The sequence below is a fragment of the Corvus kubaryi genome, unplaced genomic scaffold, assembly GCF_017639235.1.
Source record: "Corvus kubaryi isolate FWS band 111438036 unplaced genomic scaffold, C.kubaryi_AGA036_p1.0 37396, whole genome shotgun sequence".
Lineage (NCBI taxonomy): Eukaryota > Metazoa > Chordata > Aves > Passeriformes > Corvidae > Corvus > Corvus kubaryi.
Window position 1 is genome coordinate 18,441,889 of NW_024581135.1, and position 15,005 is coordinate 18,456,893.

At 37.9% G+C, this 15,005-nt stretch overlaps 1 protein-coding gene across 7 annotated transcripts in view; it reads left to right on the forward strand.

Moving 5' to 3' along the window:
- The window catches only part of CSRNP3 (cysteine and serine rich nuclear protein 3), a 107,262-nt gene that overhangs the window by 81,907 nt on the left and 10,350 nt on the right, over positions 1–15,005 (forward strand). For all 7 annotated transcript variants that reach the window (XR_006018249.1, XM_042041397.1, XM_042041399.1 and 4 more), the window contains 2 exons: positions 7,767–8,026; positions 14,003–14,299. Coding sequence is in view for 6 of the 7 variants with exons in the window: in XM_042041397.1 (XP_041897331.1) it covers positions 7,767–8,026; positions 14,003–14,299 (557 nt within the window). In the remaining variant the exon portion in view is untranslated. The remainder of the gene's footprint in view (positions 1–7,766; positions 8,027–14,002; positions 14,300–15,005) is intronic.

Sequence of the window (15,005 nt, forward strand, 5' to 3'; positions counted from 1 at the left end):
TACAGAATGTGTTCTGGAGAGGACCTTGGGCTCCGGGGCACACGGATCCCTAACTACAAAGCTTCTAAAATGTTTAGTCTCCTAGCTGACCAAAAACAAGTCCAAGAATGTAGGCAAACAGCACTAAGAGTACAGAAGTTGTAAAAAGGTATAACAGGTATAAAAGAAAAGGCAAAAAATCTTCGTGGCATCAGTAGAGTGTAAGAAATGCAGCATTTCCTCTTGTCTAATACAGAGCTTTAATCCAAAAGGCTGCTTCACACATGTTTTTTACAGCCTTTTGAAGTTTTCACATGCCTAAGATATTTCTGCACTGGTGACAATGAATTGCTTTGCCCTCATTGATGCAGGAGTATGAGTAATCTGCTGGGGAGCCATATGGTTCACATTTATTTTAATGTATCTTTGACATCAGGAGAATAGCTGAGACAGCAGAAGAAAGTGTTTATGTCTTGGAGTTCAGCCAGAACTGAGATCATTTAAGTTTTGTAATCAAAGAACTACCAGTTTTCGGGGTAAAAAACGTTAGAAAAACATGATGAGCTTAAAATGTCATTCCTATCAGGATTGTATGAAATAAGGAAGCAGGTTTTGCATTTGATGGATGAATACAGCTTCAGCAGGTGCTTTTCTTAGGTGCAGGTTTGGATTCTGTTTCAGCCACTAAAGATACGGAAGGAAGTGCTGTGGCTCCCACAGGTTTCACGCTGCTGTAGCTCCCCTGCCCAGCTTGGAAAATGAGGATGTTGAAAGGCAAATGAGCAGTGCTTCTGCATAGTGCCTTGGATGTATGAGAAAGCAAGTCAGGAAAGCTTTGTTTCAGTCTGACAGCAATACTTCTGCTCTTGCTTACCTATTTCATCAGTTATAATTTATTCTTATACATATGAAGCTTAGGTGATTCTTTTAAGCATACATTGGACTGCTAGTGGAAATACTAATTTTCCCCTTTGGAAAATTACTTATCATGGGATTTGGGAGTCGGATGGGCCAATAATGACATCTGGTACCAAGATACAAGAAATGAATGATGACTGAGTATGATAAAACCTGAATTTTTCAAATATGGAAGGAGTTGCGAATATCTTCTGATTTTTCAAAAATTCACAAATAGATGAATGGTGCTTATTTTCAGGGAGAAGTGAAGAAAATACAGCTTGAGGTGAAAAAGGGTGGGGCACCAGAAGCAGCTGCAGAACTTTATCCCAGCAGTGGAGGAGGTGGTGCCTGGGGGCGTTGGCAGGTGTCTTCCCCCCCCACCAGTGTCTTCCCCCTGCACCTCTCAGGGCTGGGGGCTTTCCAGCCTGACTGGGGGCTGTGACTGGGATGGACAGGCAGGTAAACAGATGAGCCCCATGTGCAGATGTCAGTAGGAGTCTCTGCTTCTATCTCTCCACTCCTTGGAAAATACCCTGGTATGGGGTAGGAAAAAAGGGTACACAATTTCAGAAGTTAGAGAGCTGCTGATTCATGGCTTTTAATAAGCTGTGGAAAAGAGTCATAATTCTTCAGTCTTCCAATAATACATAACAGTGAAGTTTTTTGTTTGCAATACAGAAGTGCAAAACATCTTATGAGACTGTTGGTAGGAATAAGGTGATGGCAACCATCTGGTTTCTTCCATATAACTACAGCACTAAGGAGACAGTCTAACTGCAGTCCTCTAGTTACATTAAAATATATTAAAAATATATTACACTGATTTGTTAAAAATCAGTGTATTGCTATATCTTTCTTCACCCTTGTCTATTCCTAGAGGAATACATTCCTCTAGATGTGTTGAAAGTTTTCTGCATATAAATTGCTTCATTCTCTTTTATTAACTGTTGATAAACAAAAACCTTTCTGTAGTTTCTAATCTCATGTGATTTGAATGGCTCTCATTTTTCTTACCTTCTTCATTGAGTCTTGCTCCAAACCCAGAAAGTATTTACTCACTTGCTGTGTTTGGTGACAGAATTCCAGCACAGATACTTTAGGCAGGATAAATCTGACAGGAAATTCTGTTTTCAAGCCACTACTCATAATATTCACCCATCTTCCATTAATTGTCTTTGGGATGGAGATTTGTGTGACACAGCAGCCTAAGTGAGATGGGACAGCAATGGAAGCTATATTGCAGAACAGTTTTCTTTCTTAAGGCTATAGTTATTTTCATGATAGTTGCTTTTTTTTTTTTTTTTTTTTTGAACATTGATACTGTCTTCAATTTTGACTTTAAAGTTTTACTTTTAGAGTATCTTTGAAAAGTCAGTTAGCAGGGCCTCCTGTTTCATACTTGACGTACTGTGTCTCAAAATACATTTTAATCCTCTCGATCAAGTACCTAGAAACTGAAACAAAAAAATCTGGGAAACGCAGTCTTTCTGGTACACTGTCTTGTGTGTCATTAATGTTAGCCACCGGGAGATAAAAACTTGTACTTCTTGGTAGATAAAATGTTATCACTTTAACCATTTTAATAAGCATAATGTTAATAAAAGTTATGTCTTTTGATGTTTGTGTGCAGCCTTATGAATAAATCACCGAAATCTCAGTTTCTTGATAGACTGCTGATCCATTGCCTCTAGTCTGTATTACAGTCAGTGACTGAAAAAGGATCTTGCTGTATTACAAAACCTTGATATGGAGCTTTTAGGCATTGTGCTATTCTGCAGGTCCCTGGCTTGCCATACAGGTGTGCTTAAATTTTTGAAACCTTAGAGCTTCCTTGTATGTTCAATAGGCAGAGAAGTGCATAAGCCAGGAATTGTGCATAAAGAGAAATGACAGAAATGTATTCTGTCAAATTTTATGAAACAAATTATAACTGCTGTGGATAAAGAGAATTATTATGAGGGAGAGAGGTTAATAACAAAGAAAAAATGAGTAGAAGCATCCTCCTGTGTGCCTGTGCAGGCACACCCTGAACAAGGAGAGCAAAAGGGTGAGCACAGAGGGCATGTTGGGTTTCCAGGTTGGGTTAACCATGCTGGGTTAAACAATGGTTTGCTATTAAAAGCTTTCCTTTCATTATTTTGGCCTTACCTTTAGGACTTTTGTTTACATACAGTTGCCATTTTTGCCATAGATAGTGTGTGGTTATTAACTTGAGCTCTGCTCTGCTCAATCCAGAAATGAAGCCATTCAAATGTCAAATGCCAAAAATCAAAATTTCATTAGTTGATATTATTTCAGATGAGGACTTCTGACACTCCTGTTTAAAGTAATCTGTTCTGAAGACCTTTTTCAGATATAGTGACCTTTTCTGAGAGGTAGTTCTGTAGTACTGGTAGTTATGTTCTTAACACTTTTAACCTTCCCTCTGATATATTTTATGCCGTACCTACATATCTCTCAAAAATAGATAATTCCATATAATCTTGAAACATGGAATTAAAAATTATGTTACATTTTTAAATACTTGAGAATGGAGTCTCCCTTGGAATATATCAGACTTGTATAAATGTGTTGAATATTGTGTGGGATCCATAGGACGGTTTTAGGTAATGATGAATATTTCTATTCCTTCTGGCATCCTCACCCGCCAGAGTGGTAGCATTAATTTCAAACCCCACCTTCTAGTTCCTGCTGACAGTGTCTGTCCAGTAGCTGCTAAAAAACCACCTCTCAGCCCAGCAGCCCCTGCCTGGAGTCAGTACCATGCTTTTTGCGCAGAACAGGTGATGGTGGCATCCATTGATAGGAGTTGTTACACAGGCAGATGGCTTGGAAATACTGTTTTGGAGACTGGCCAAGCAAGGAGGCCTTTACTAGATCCCTTCTGGAAAACTCTGGCATTTACACTGTATGGATAAAATTACAGGTAACAAGTTTTTGCTTAGAAACTGACTGTGCAAGGCTTGCCTGCCTCTTCAATCCGTGTCCCTCATTCTGAAAGGGGTTACTAATTGATTAATCTCAGTAAATTTTCCTGGATGTATATTCGTGCTTTCTAATAGATCAGGTATTTTGTGTGTTCTTCTTCTCTGTCTTGAGTTAAGCAGTCTCCTTAGCAGTGATTCCAGCAGATTTGAACAAACTCAGTAAGGTACAGTGCATGCAAAGTACCAGATGCCCCTTTCTCTTCATAAGGTGGTAGTTCTGTTTTGGTTGGCTTGAAGCAAACGGTTCGAATCAGTTAGAGAGCACTTTGTCCCTGACGTTGGAAAATGTTCAGCACCTCCATTCAATATCTAATAATATTCTTGAGCTCACATCAAGGCAGCCCTCTGCTCAGAGATTTTTAGGAAGTGTAATAGAGCAAGAACACAGTGCCTTTGCAGTGCTGACTTTGCTTCTTTCCATGTCCTTGGTAACTAAGGTGGTCGCAATTCTCACATCTCCTCACTGACATTCTAATCTATGCTTTTGAGTAATCAAATACAATCCTGTAAACTCCTGCAGTTCCTGCCAGATCTGTTCTTGTAAACAACATTCACATAAATATGAATATATTCTAACTCTTTCCTGACAGTAGCGTTCAGGAGATGACCGTGGAGTTCTTCACAAGGCCTTAGCTCTGCCCTTTAATGAGCTCTATCGAAAGATAGGATGTGTTCAGAAAATGTAATCCCATGTATTCTGAGGGCTCTGAATGTTTACATGCATGTTTAATTATACAGATTGTCATATAATTTGTCTGACTTAGAACTATGACATTAATAAATAACATCGCAAATTTTAATGGTATTTACAACAAATGCATGTCAGTTCTCACGTCTTCAATACACATCTTCAGTGTAGTGCTGAACTTACAGTGCTGGTGACGGTGTGGTTACAGTGTGTCAACATTTTTGTGAAGTTCAGCTTAATTCTATTTTGACACAGTTTTAATCAGTGATATATCAAAAAAAACCCCACAAACAAGCAACTTTGATGGTATGGCGTTGACAATTCAATTACTGAAACTGATGAGCACTATAAAGAAGTTGAAGACATGCATTAGTGGGTTCTTTAGACAGCCCATGACATCTGCAGTCTTACTGAGAGACTGCTGACTGAACTTTTAGGTATAAATGTATGGCAATGCATGAAATTCATGTTCTAAATTTTGATGGCACACACATGGGCAAAAATCCACATAGTGTAAAAGCTCATTCATGGTATCTAGTTTTTATCATAGATGACTTTTTTTTTTTTTCATCTGGGTGTAACTAGGTCACAGACTCTTCTGCTTAGCTTCATTTAACTATTAATATTAATGTGTAGTGTGTGAATAAAACTTAAGGGTCATTTATTTATGTTTAGCCATTAGTATGAAAGTAGTATCTCTACGCTAAAGAGATTGACAGATTTGAAAAAACAGAAGTGCTTTTATTGCAGCATTTGTCATTCCTGCCAGTAAAGCAGCCCTGTCAGGAGTTCCACAGCTAAGATCTAAACCAGATTGCTGTCAACACAGACTCTGTGTCATAGACACTCAGGTTTACAGATGAGGATTCAAAGGTTCGTGTGATTCTCTAACTTGTGAGATTTACAGGTGCAATTATCTTCGATTTCTTAATGAAAAAAAAAAAAATTCAAGAGCAACCTTCCTTTTCTTCCCTTGAGTATTTTACAGTAGTTTTATTTCTCATTTCATTTGTGACTGGTTCATTTATTTGGTGGAAAAGCTGCCTGCCCTTCAGTAGCTGCTAGTATTTGTTCTGAAATAGAGGCATCATCCAGTTGAGATCCAAATAACATCGATACTGTTATATCAGAAATTGGATGCACCTCCGAATGGTTCAGATACCTCCTTCAGCAGAAAAAGGGGTTTTAAAATATGCACTTTCTTATATATTTGAGCATATTGGCAGTGCAAGTGCTGATTTAGAGTATTTGCTTTTATGTTACATTGAAAGAAAATGTCTCAGTATGAAAATTACCCCATCTCCCAAATGCTAAAAAATTGGTTTTATTAAAGGTAGTTTTGTTTTGAAACTGTGGTATATATGAAAAAAACCAGCACATTCAAACTACATTTAATATCATGCAAAATTGACACATCCCTGTCAACTATTCTCTGCTAATGCTCTGTTGATACGAGGTTTGCTTCAACTTGGATGTGAGTTAGACATGCCTAATCTAACAGAGTTTGTCTTTTGATTCCCCTTTGTATATCCTACAGCTTTTTTTGTAACAGTTTACTGGGAGCATGTAAGTAACAGGACCTGATCTTATTTATCTGTTTTATATTTATAATCCAACATACCTGCAGCAGGTCTGGAGTGCCTCTTATTTACGTAGCAAATCATACTTTTAGCTGCTTATTAGTATTAGAAAAAGTAATCCTGTTTCAATGTTTCAGTGAGCCACAAAGAGTTCTGTGGTAGTGTCAGTAGGATACACTGACTGTAATTTGGATACAGGGCTTTATTTTCTGATATACTTGGTTTTCACACAGTTCGGTAGATGATGCTGGGGGTTTTGAAATATTGCTTCGTGTAGAAGTTTGTGGATTTACATTTGTGGTGATTAACATTTCACAACATAGTAATAGAGGCTGAAATATGTTTTACCTATCTACAATAAAGACCTCTTCCAAAACCAGACCTGAAGACCAAGTGCATCCCGTCTCTAGAAATGGTGGAATTCTAGATTATTGCTGTACATCTTGTTGCTCTTATTGCTTTTATAGAATGGTTCCAAGCCGTTCAAGAGTGGTCAGGCACACTTCAGTTCATTTTATTGCCTGAATTCTGGCAATGAGGTCTCTCATTAACACCTGCACACACCTGCAGTTGTTGCCTCTAAACTGCAAAGCAGTGACTTATTAGCTTCATTCTCAACAACCTCTTGCTATTTGGCAACAAATCAAATAAATTGGACTGCTCATTTTAACAATCAGGGAGTGTCTCATCTTTCTCTAAGGTTTGTGTGTCTTTTTTTCTTTCCTCTAAAGGCATGCAGGTATTATCAGTGAGAAACAATAGATCAGTATTGTGGAAAGGAGTTGCTAAGTGTCTGTAGAACCAAAAGAAGAATATTTAACAGTTAAAATTTGGCATTTGTTTCTAAACCAGTTTTGTATGTTACTGCATATATTTATAAAAAAACCTGAGCACAGGTATGAGTGGAATCAGAAAATAATTAGAAAATACTAGATTTAATTTTTTGTCAAAATTCTACACATTACACTGTATTACACACACGTATTCAGTGGATGGCAGCAGAAAAGAGGATGAAGGTAAAGAAAAACAAAGTGGGTCTGACAGCTAATCAATATTATTCCTGTATCATTCAGTGGTGACCATGGTATGAATTTCTGAGACAGCATGAAACACTAAAAATACTGCTTTTATTGTTTTTCCAACATTAATTTATCACAAATTAGATTATAGGAGATACTAATCTTTTCCATCAGTGTGACCCAGTGCTGTAGAGCTGTGGATCTCTGCTGCCTTGTGCAACCTGGTTTTGTTGGCAGGGGTTGGAAGAGGTGTGAGTCAGTGGATCACCATCTGTGTGGTGACACTGTGAAAGAAGTTCCTTTTGCTAGGATTTGGTTGCTTTGTTGGTAAAAGGATAAAACATTTTTATGACATGATGGGAAAGAAAAACTTTCCTGGCCAAGTATTTCTTTTCTGAAGTAGAGGGTGATGTTAATGACTGTAACACCATGTGGTGGCTTCTAGGTTTGCATACGTGGTAAATATTTCTAACATTATCTTTTCATTTAGACTGCACACCTTGGAATGCAGTGTCTGTGTAGTCAGGTATTGTCACTTGCGTAGTTCCCTTTACCTTAACACATCTGCTGCTTGACTGCAAGTTACTCACACTGAAATCTGCCTCTGTTCCAGCATCTTCAATCCTGAAGAGAGAGAAGCGGAAGAGAACAAAAAATGTCCATTTTAACTGTGTTACTGTGTATTACTTCACGAGAAGACAAGGCTTCACCAGTGTTCCCAGCCAAGGAGGAAGCACGCTGGGAATGTCGACTCGCCACAACAGTGTACGCCAGTATACGCTGGGAGAGTTCGCCATGGAACAGGAGAGGCTTCACCGAGAGATGCTGAGAGAGCATCTAAGGGAGGAAAAACTCAATTCTCTAAAGTTAAAGGTAAAACTTGTCTGAGACTTTGATCCCTGCCTTAATGTAAATGAGCGGTGTCAGAGCTATATAGGCCCAAGGTGTGTGTGTTAAACAAAACCATCTCCTTTCTATGAGCTGCATTTTCAGTTGAAATGAGCATTTTCCTGGGGTTTTTTAATTTTACTGAAGATGTATTTTTGTTTGATAATACCAAGTGCTTCTGTAGCTGCCATTGCTGAGTACATCCAAGTGCTTTACAGGGAGATTGTTGTTTATTCCCTGTTTTCTACAGAGAGGAAAAAAAAAAGCAGAGTGGTAGGAGTTAGCCTTGAACGGGGTGTCCAGCAGAAGTCTGGAAGTGCCAGGAAGAGAATGAGTCTTCTAAGCCTGTGCACAGGCCCTGTTAGACAAGGGAATGGTAACATTATAAGTACAGAAGGTGAAAGAGCTTCTTTACTTTGCCAACTTAGGTGGCTTTGGCAAAAAGTAAGAAACAGTGATACTAAAATGTTTTCATTTGCAGTTTACCAATTTTTATGATTGTGTGTCTTTACTATTTCACCAAAGAATGTCCATTAAAGAAGAAATGTGTCAGATAAATTAACCAGTTGTATCAGGTTAGCTAGTCAGAACAAATCCTGGCTAGTTTTCACAGAATCACAGAAGAGAAATGCTTCAAAGCTCTCATCATCTTTGTGGCCTCCACTGGCCCCTCTCCAGTAGCTCCTTGTCATTCTTAAACTGTGGAGACCAGAACTGAACACAATACTCCAGATGTGGCCAAGCAGAGGGGCAGGAACACCTCTCTTGACCTGCTGGCCACACCTTCTGATGCACCCCAGGATACCACTGGCCCTCCTGGGGCCAGCTTTCCAATGAAGCTGTCCTTTTAATGACAATGTAGGAGAGGAAAGAAACTCTGTATTTGAGTAGAGGAGAAGGGGAAAGGGACTGTGTTCCTTCTGCTGCTTTAAAACTGCTGGCAGAACTTCTGGTTTTTGTGTCATGGATTGTGTTGCATATATTTTTGACTCTTTTTCAGATGAATCCTGTAATTAAAACAATATTTAGAAGTGTAGCTGAGCTTCTGCTGCACATCCCTTTCTTCTGTGATACTACATCTCTGTTTCTACTGTTCCTGCTGAGGAGCAAAGTGGCACCCTCCAAGTTCAAGAAATGCCTTTAAGCATTTTTCTCACAGAATGAACTCTGAGTTCATGAGTTCTTGTGTCTGAAGGCCTGAGGAAGTTTGCATGATCTTCACATTTGTAATTACCTTTTTCAGTCTGGTTTTATTTTTGTTTTTTTCTTTCATAGCTAAATAGGTTCTTAAATAAAATCATAAGGTTAAAAAATTTGAACTGTCGTAGAACAAACATAAAACCGGTCAGGACAAAGGCAAATCAAAGACTGATATTTGGGCAGGTTGGAAACCAAAGGCTTCTAGAGTGTTAGGGACTTTCCACTTGATAGAGTGATGCCTGTAACATCTCACATCACAGGATTTTCAGAGCATCAAGTGTGAATTGTGCTGTGTCAGTGTAGCTGATGACTAACTGTAGATCCCTTGGCTGACTTCCAGGAATCAGCTCAAAGAGAGGAATCCCCAGTGGAGTGGGTAAAGAATAGTCAAACACACAAATATTTCACTTTTCTTTTCCTACCTAGAAAGTAAATCAAGAAAAATCACAGATCTTATGTACCTTGAAAGATTGGATGAGGCCTTTTAGCCCTCGTCCATATGGACTAGAGCTTGGTTCTTCATCCTTTTCTAACTAACCCTCCTCTTGACTGGGATGGATCTCCTTTCTTCATTAACTTATTTCACTTCAGCCCAGTCTGTTTTGGGGACACAGACCATACTCTCTGCTCATTTTCCAAATATATGTTCTTCCATCTTCCCAGTTATTTGTTTGAGTGGATGATTATTACGATTATTAAGTTGCTGAAAAATCTCTTCATAACTCTTCAGTGAATAAGGAGAGCCTTATTTGCAATCCTTATTTGCATCTTATGGTTGTTAAATCTGTTACTAGAGCAAAATATTCCTCTTCATCTGGAGTACGTATAAAAACGTAGGCAACAGAAAACTTCCTTTTTTAACTAGTCCATTAATCTCAGTTTAGTTGCATCCCTGATTATGTGCTGGCATTTAAAAAAATAAAAAATTTCAAGCATAAAAAGAAAATCCAGGACTTGCTGAATTAGTGGAGAGTCACTGTAAAGCACTGAGCATGTTTTGTTTGCTTTAGAAAACAGGGCCTTGCTGATTCTCCCTTCTAGAAATGGAAGAGCTGCTTGGTCATTCACATAGTTTCTAAATGAATGAAAAGGGAAATGTGGCATTCTAAGGTGACAGTGTCAGCAATTATGTCAGCAAAATTATTATTCATTTAATGAAAATGTGCTAATCAGGATTTGTATAAAAAGATACATCACAGAAAAATGAAGAAGATGAGAAAATGAAGTTGAGCAAAGTTAAGTCAGAGGTTTTTCTATTTGAAAACCATTATGCAAATAGAAAGTAACTTTTTTTTCAGTTTCCCTGTTGGTTTTTTTTATTATTTTTTTGCATTGCATTAAAATATACAAATTGGTGGGTAGAAAGTGTTCTCTCCTGTAGAATTCGTTTAAAAAAGATAGAAATACAGCAATATATTGAAATTGAGTTTCCATAATGTTAGCTACTGTTTATTGTTTTAGTTAAAAGTGAAGAGCCAAATAAGAAACACCTCTAATTAAAAGCAGATAAAGACTGTGAAATCACCTCCAAGTCACTTTGGCCATTTAGTACCAGAACTTTGGTGTAAACACTGCTGACAAGGGCATAAACACTTGTTAGCAGCAGAGTGTGAAAATTCTGGATGTAAAAGCCATCTTATCAAATGAAAGGTACAAGGTAATCATTTGAGAAAACATGAGTAAGCACAAAAAATTACCTGGAAGAGTCCTTACTGCTTATTCATAATGTCTCCTAAAATTGAAATTTATTAAAATTATTAGCATGAGATGAGTGATGTTAAGGCTCCCAGGTCTGTGAACACAGTTGGTTCCCTTTGTTGGAAGTTATAAGGAATAACTTCCAACTAGGGCAAGGCAGAGGTGTCCATCCTACATTTTTCATCTTTTACTGAGTTGGACTGAATTTCCCCCAAAGGCTTCACATATTCATTTGCCCTTGTTCTGTGGTTATGACACTAACCTTTAGATTCATGAGGAGATTTACCAGTCTACATATTAAGTTTAATTCAGATGAGCAGTATTATGATGACCAAGAGAGCTTATGTTCCCCTGAAGTTCTGGAAAATGTATTTGATAGTTCTTGATAATCTTCCTCCCTCTGTAGTTACCCAGTTACTTTTTAAAGAAATGTTAGAATCTTTCATTAATTCATTTATTCTTTGTGTGGCAAAATGGAGAAAAAAAAATTAGAGGAGATAACAAGGAAATCATCCTGCAAAGGAGTCAGGAGCTAAGTGCTTTGAAGTGGCAAACTGCTGGCTGATGCCATGCATTTGATGTTCCGGCCTGCTGGAGGCATGTGTGTTCAGCACATGAGTGGAGTCCAGTCGTTAATGCTCTGCTGCTGTGGAGCAAAGCAGTTAAGATTTGGAGGGGGAGGAGAAATACATGACAGGATTGGTATGGTGCTGTAGGTGCCTTTGTCTGCTGCCCAGTTACAGCATTCACGTCATGGGTAAGAGTCCTAAAAGTTGATTTTTATTAAACAGTAATTGAATAAAATAGTAAAATAACTAAAGAAGCAGGGATCAGAATTTTTCTCTCTCCACAGTTTCAAACTTAGATTAAATAACAGTGATCTGCTTAAGGAGTGGTTTGAGCCTTGTGTATATAAAACCAAAGAAATCAGATTTCTTAGGTAGGTCATTCCCCTATTATATATTAAACAAACAAAGAAATCAAAGAAACATAAATACATTGTACTTAGTTTTACCTTGCTAATGTAAATGAAAAGATGTAACCAAGGGTGCCATTTTGGGTTGAAATATTCAGGCTGATTTGTGTGTACAATGGGGTGTTAGCTACAGGCAGCTAATTCAAGATGCATTAAATCCCTGTGTGGATTTACTTCACTCTCTCTGTAGAATGTACAGGAAAAAGGATGACTTCTAATGCTGCTTTTTCTACCTTACTGAACTAATACATTGAAATACCTGGTGTAAATAATCTCCCCATTGTCCCAGGGCCTGGCAGAACTGATTAGGGAGCTATTGCCCCCTCTTTTACCAGCCAGTGTAATGTGAAATGTATAAGAGAAAATGGAGTAAGAAAACAACTTGAAGGAAGTTTGAGAGGACATTTTGAAAATGCCTGTATTTAAGATGAAGAAAGAGCTAGAAGGATGTGCACATTGATTGGGATTTGAATGTTATAGGGATAACAGACATGATAAACTGAAACATTAAATACAATGAAGGCACTAAACTCCAAAGGCTGCAGTTAGGAAGAAAGTTTGAGAATACATTAAAAAGAGAAACAGTAATGCTTATACAGTGGGGTTGTGGAAGTGACAGAACACCTCTGCGTGAACTAAACGTGGTGCTGAATTGCTAAGAAGGAACTATTGCTGATCTCAGGAGTTTTCTTGGTGCAGTGTAATGTGTACACATAAACTGTGTGTAAGGACTACGAGTCATTACCCCAAGACTCTTCTCCTTCAAAGGGAAGAATTTATTGCTTTTAGCCTGACTTAACAAGTCAGGAATAATTAGTTGTTTGTTGGGGTTTTTTTCCTGTGAAAACGCATGTTTTCTTGCACAGTTGTTCTAAGCACAAAACTGTGATTGCCAGAAAGAGTGTGCAGTCAGTAGGAGTTCACTGTCAAGTAATTCAGTAATGCCATAAATGACAGTTACAATCCAAAAGACTGTGGAAAGGATGGACTATATAATATAAATAATATAAATGGTAAAATGAAATAGTTGGGAATATAAGAAAAGCAGAAATAGTGGAATGGTTAAGATTCAAGGCTGCTTTCATACACATCAGAAACATAGCTAGATGGAGATGACACAGTAGCACAAAAATGGGAACTTACTTTTGCAGTGATAATTGTTAAATGTTTGAATGTTGAAATGCACAAGAAACAGGTTATTGTAATTATGGCTTCAGTATTTTTTCTGGTATCGTCAGTATTTAAAACTGGTGCCTGAAAATTTATTTGGGATAACAAGCCAAGGTGAAATTTTCTGCAAGTAAGTAAGGCAAAACCAAGAATTTCAGTGGCTGCTGGTGGCAAAACTGGTAATGCAAATGGGACTTGAGACTTCACCAATATATAAAGATCACATAGTTGCACCATGTTTTCTTGCATGAATGTATGAGACCATGTGCTTGTCTGTGCTTGTAAATCAGCAACCTCATCAGCTGAGAACATTACACAGAGCAGGGTGAAAATCGTGAATTTTTTTGTTTATTTTCCCATTTTAAGCAAAATTATTTCATAGAACAATAATAAAAGAGCTATTATACGACAGAATAAATCATATAACTTGAGTTGCTTCACATTTGCTATGGAGAATGTTGCTCAATCTGAGTAAATTGAGATTGAAAAAAGATACTTTTTGTAGTGAATGTCATTGTCTCTCTGAACTTTGTTTTAATAGTTTCTTTTGATTCTCAAGCAATTTCCTCTGTAGAAGAATTTTTCTAGACCCTGTAGTTGTGTTTTCTGGCAGCTATAACCAGTGAGCTCTACCTTCCTTCAGAGCAGTAATTTTTTTTTCTTTTCTCCTTGACTATATTTACCCCTTTCTATACGGGATGAGTTACAGGAGTATGGTACGGAAGTGTGCTGTGTTAGGAATGTTTTGCTAATGCCTGGTCACCTTATGTGTGATCATTTTCTGGAACTTCCTGGCAGTCATGCAGCATTTTTACATACAGCTTTGAACACTGGTAATGCATTTCACATACTGGCATCTGTGACATGTCATATGTGTGAGCGTAGTTTAAGGACTTTGTTAATGTTCTGTGCAACAGATGACAAAGAATGGTACGGTGGAATCTGAGGAAGCCAATACACTGACTCTGGATGACATTTCTGATGATGATATTGATCTAGACAACACTGAAGTAGATGAGTACTTCTTTCTCCAACCCTTGCCTACAAAAAAGCGGCGGGCATTGCTGCGAGCTTCTGGAGTGAAGAAGATCGACGTGGAAGAAAAGCACGAGCTGCGAGCCATCCGCCTGTCCAGAGAGGATTGTGGCTGTGACTGCCGTGTGTTCTGTGACCCAGAAATTTGCACCTGCAGTCTTGCAGGCATAAAATGTCAGGTAAATGTCTACATTATTGTCATTATTTAATTATCTGGGGGAGGGGGAAGGGTGTGTGTCCATGCACATGTATGTACTTTCTGTTGTTGAAGTTATAACTATGGGAAATTAAGTATTAGGCAATAACACTTGTGGATCTCCAACCAGTTTTTTAAGGTCCTGTTTTAAGAGTATATAGTGGGCAATCAATATGAATAATGTCCTAAAATATCTTTATTATGATTTTAGGCACATACATGGTTTAGGGTGTTTTTTGTTCTTACACAAGTGTTCTGCTCCTCATACTCCTTTTAGGCCTTTATCTAAATAGGCAGATGCAGACAACAGAAGAATAAGTAGCCTGCAGATTTCAGAAGGGATATTACCTTTTATTTTAGAGACAATTAGCAGACACTCCAAATGTGAATTAGAGTCCAAACTCCATAAGAAGCAATAAATGACATTCTGCGGTACTGTCCTGTATGTAACATGCATGATACTTAAAATCTGTGCATGATAAATTTGCATGAAGGCAATAAAAAGGTATCTGCTAATATAGCAGGGAAGTTTTTCCTCTGCAGACTTGAAGAGGTATTTCATATTGTACATTTAAATAGCGTCAGCTATACGTGTCCCAGAATGTTTCCTAAAAGATATTTCTGCTAGTTCTGCTGAGTTGCTGTTGTGCAGCTGAGTTTTCTTCCTGAATGCATTTTTCATCATCTCA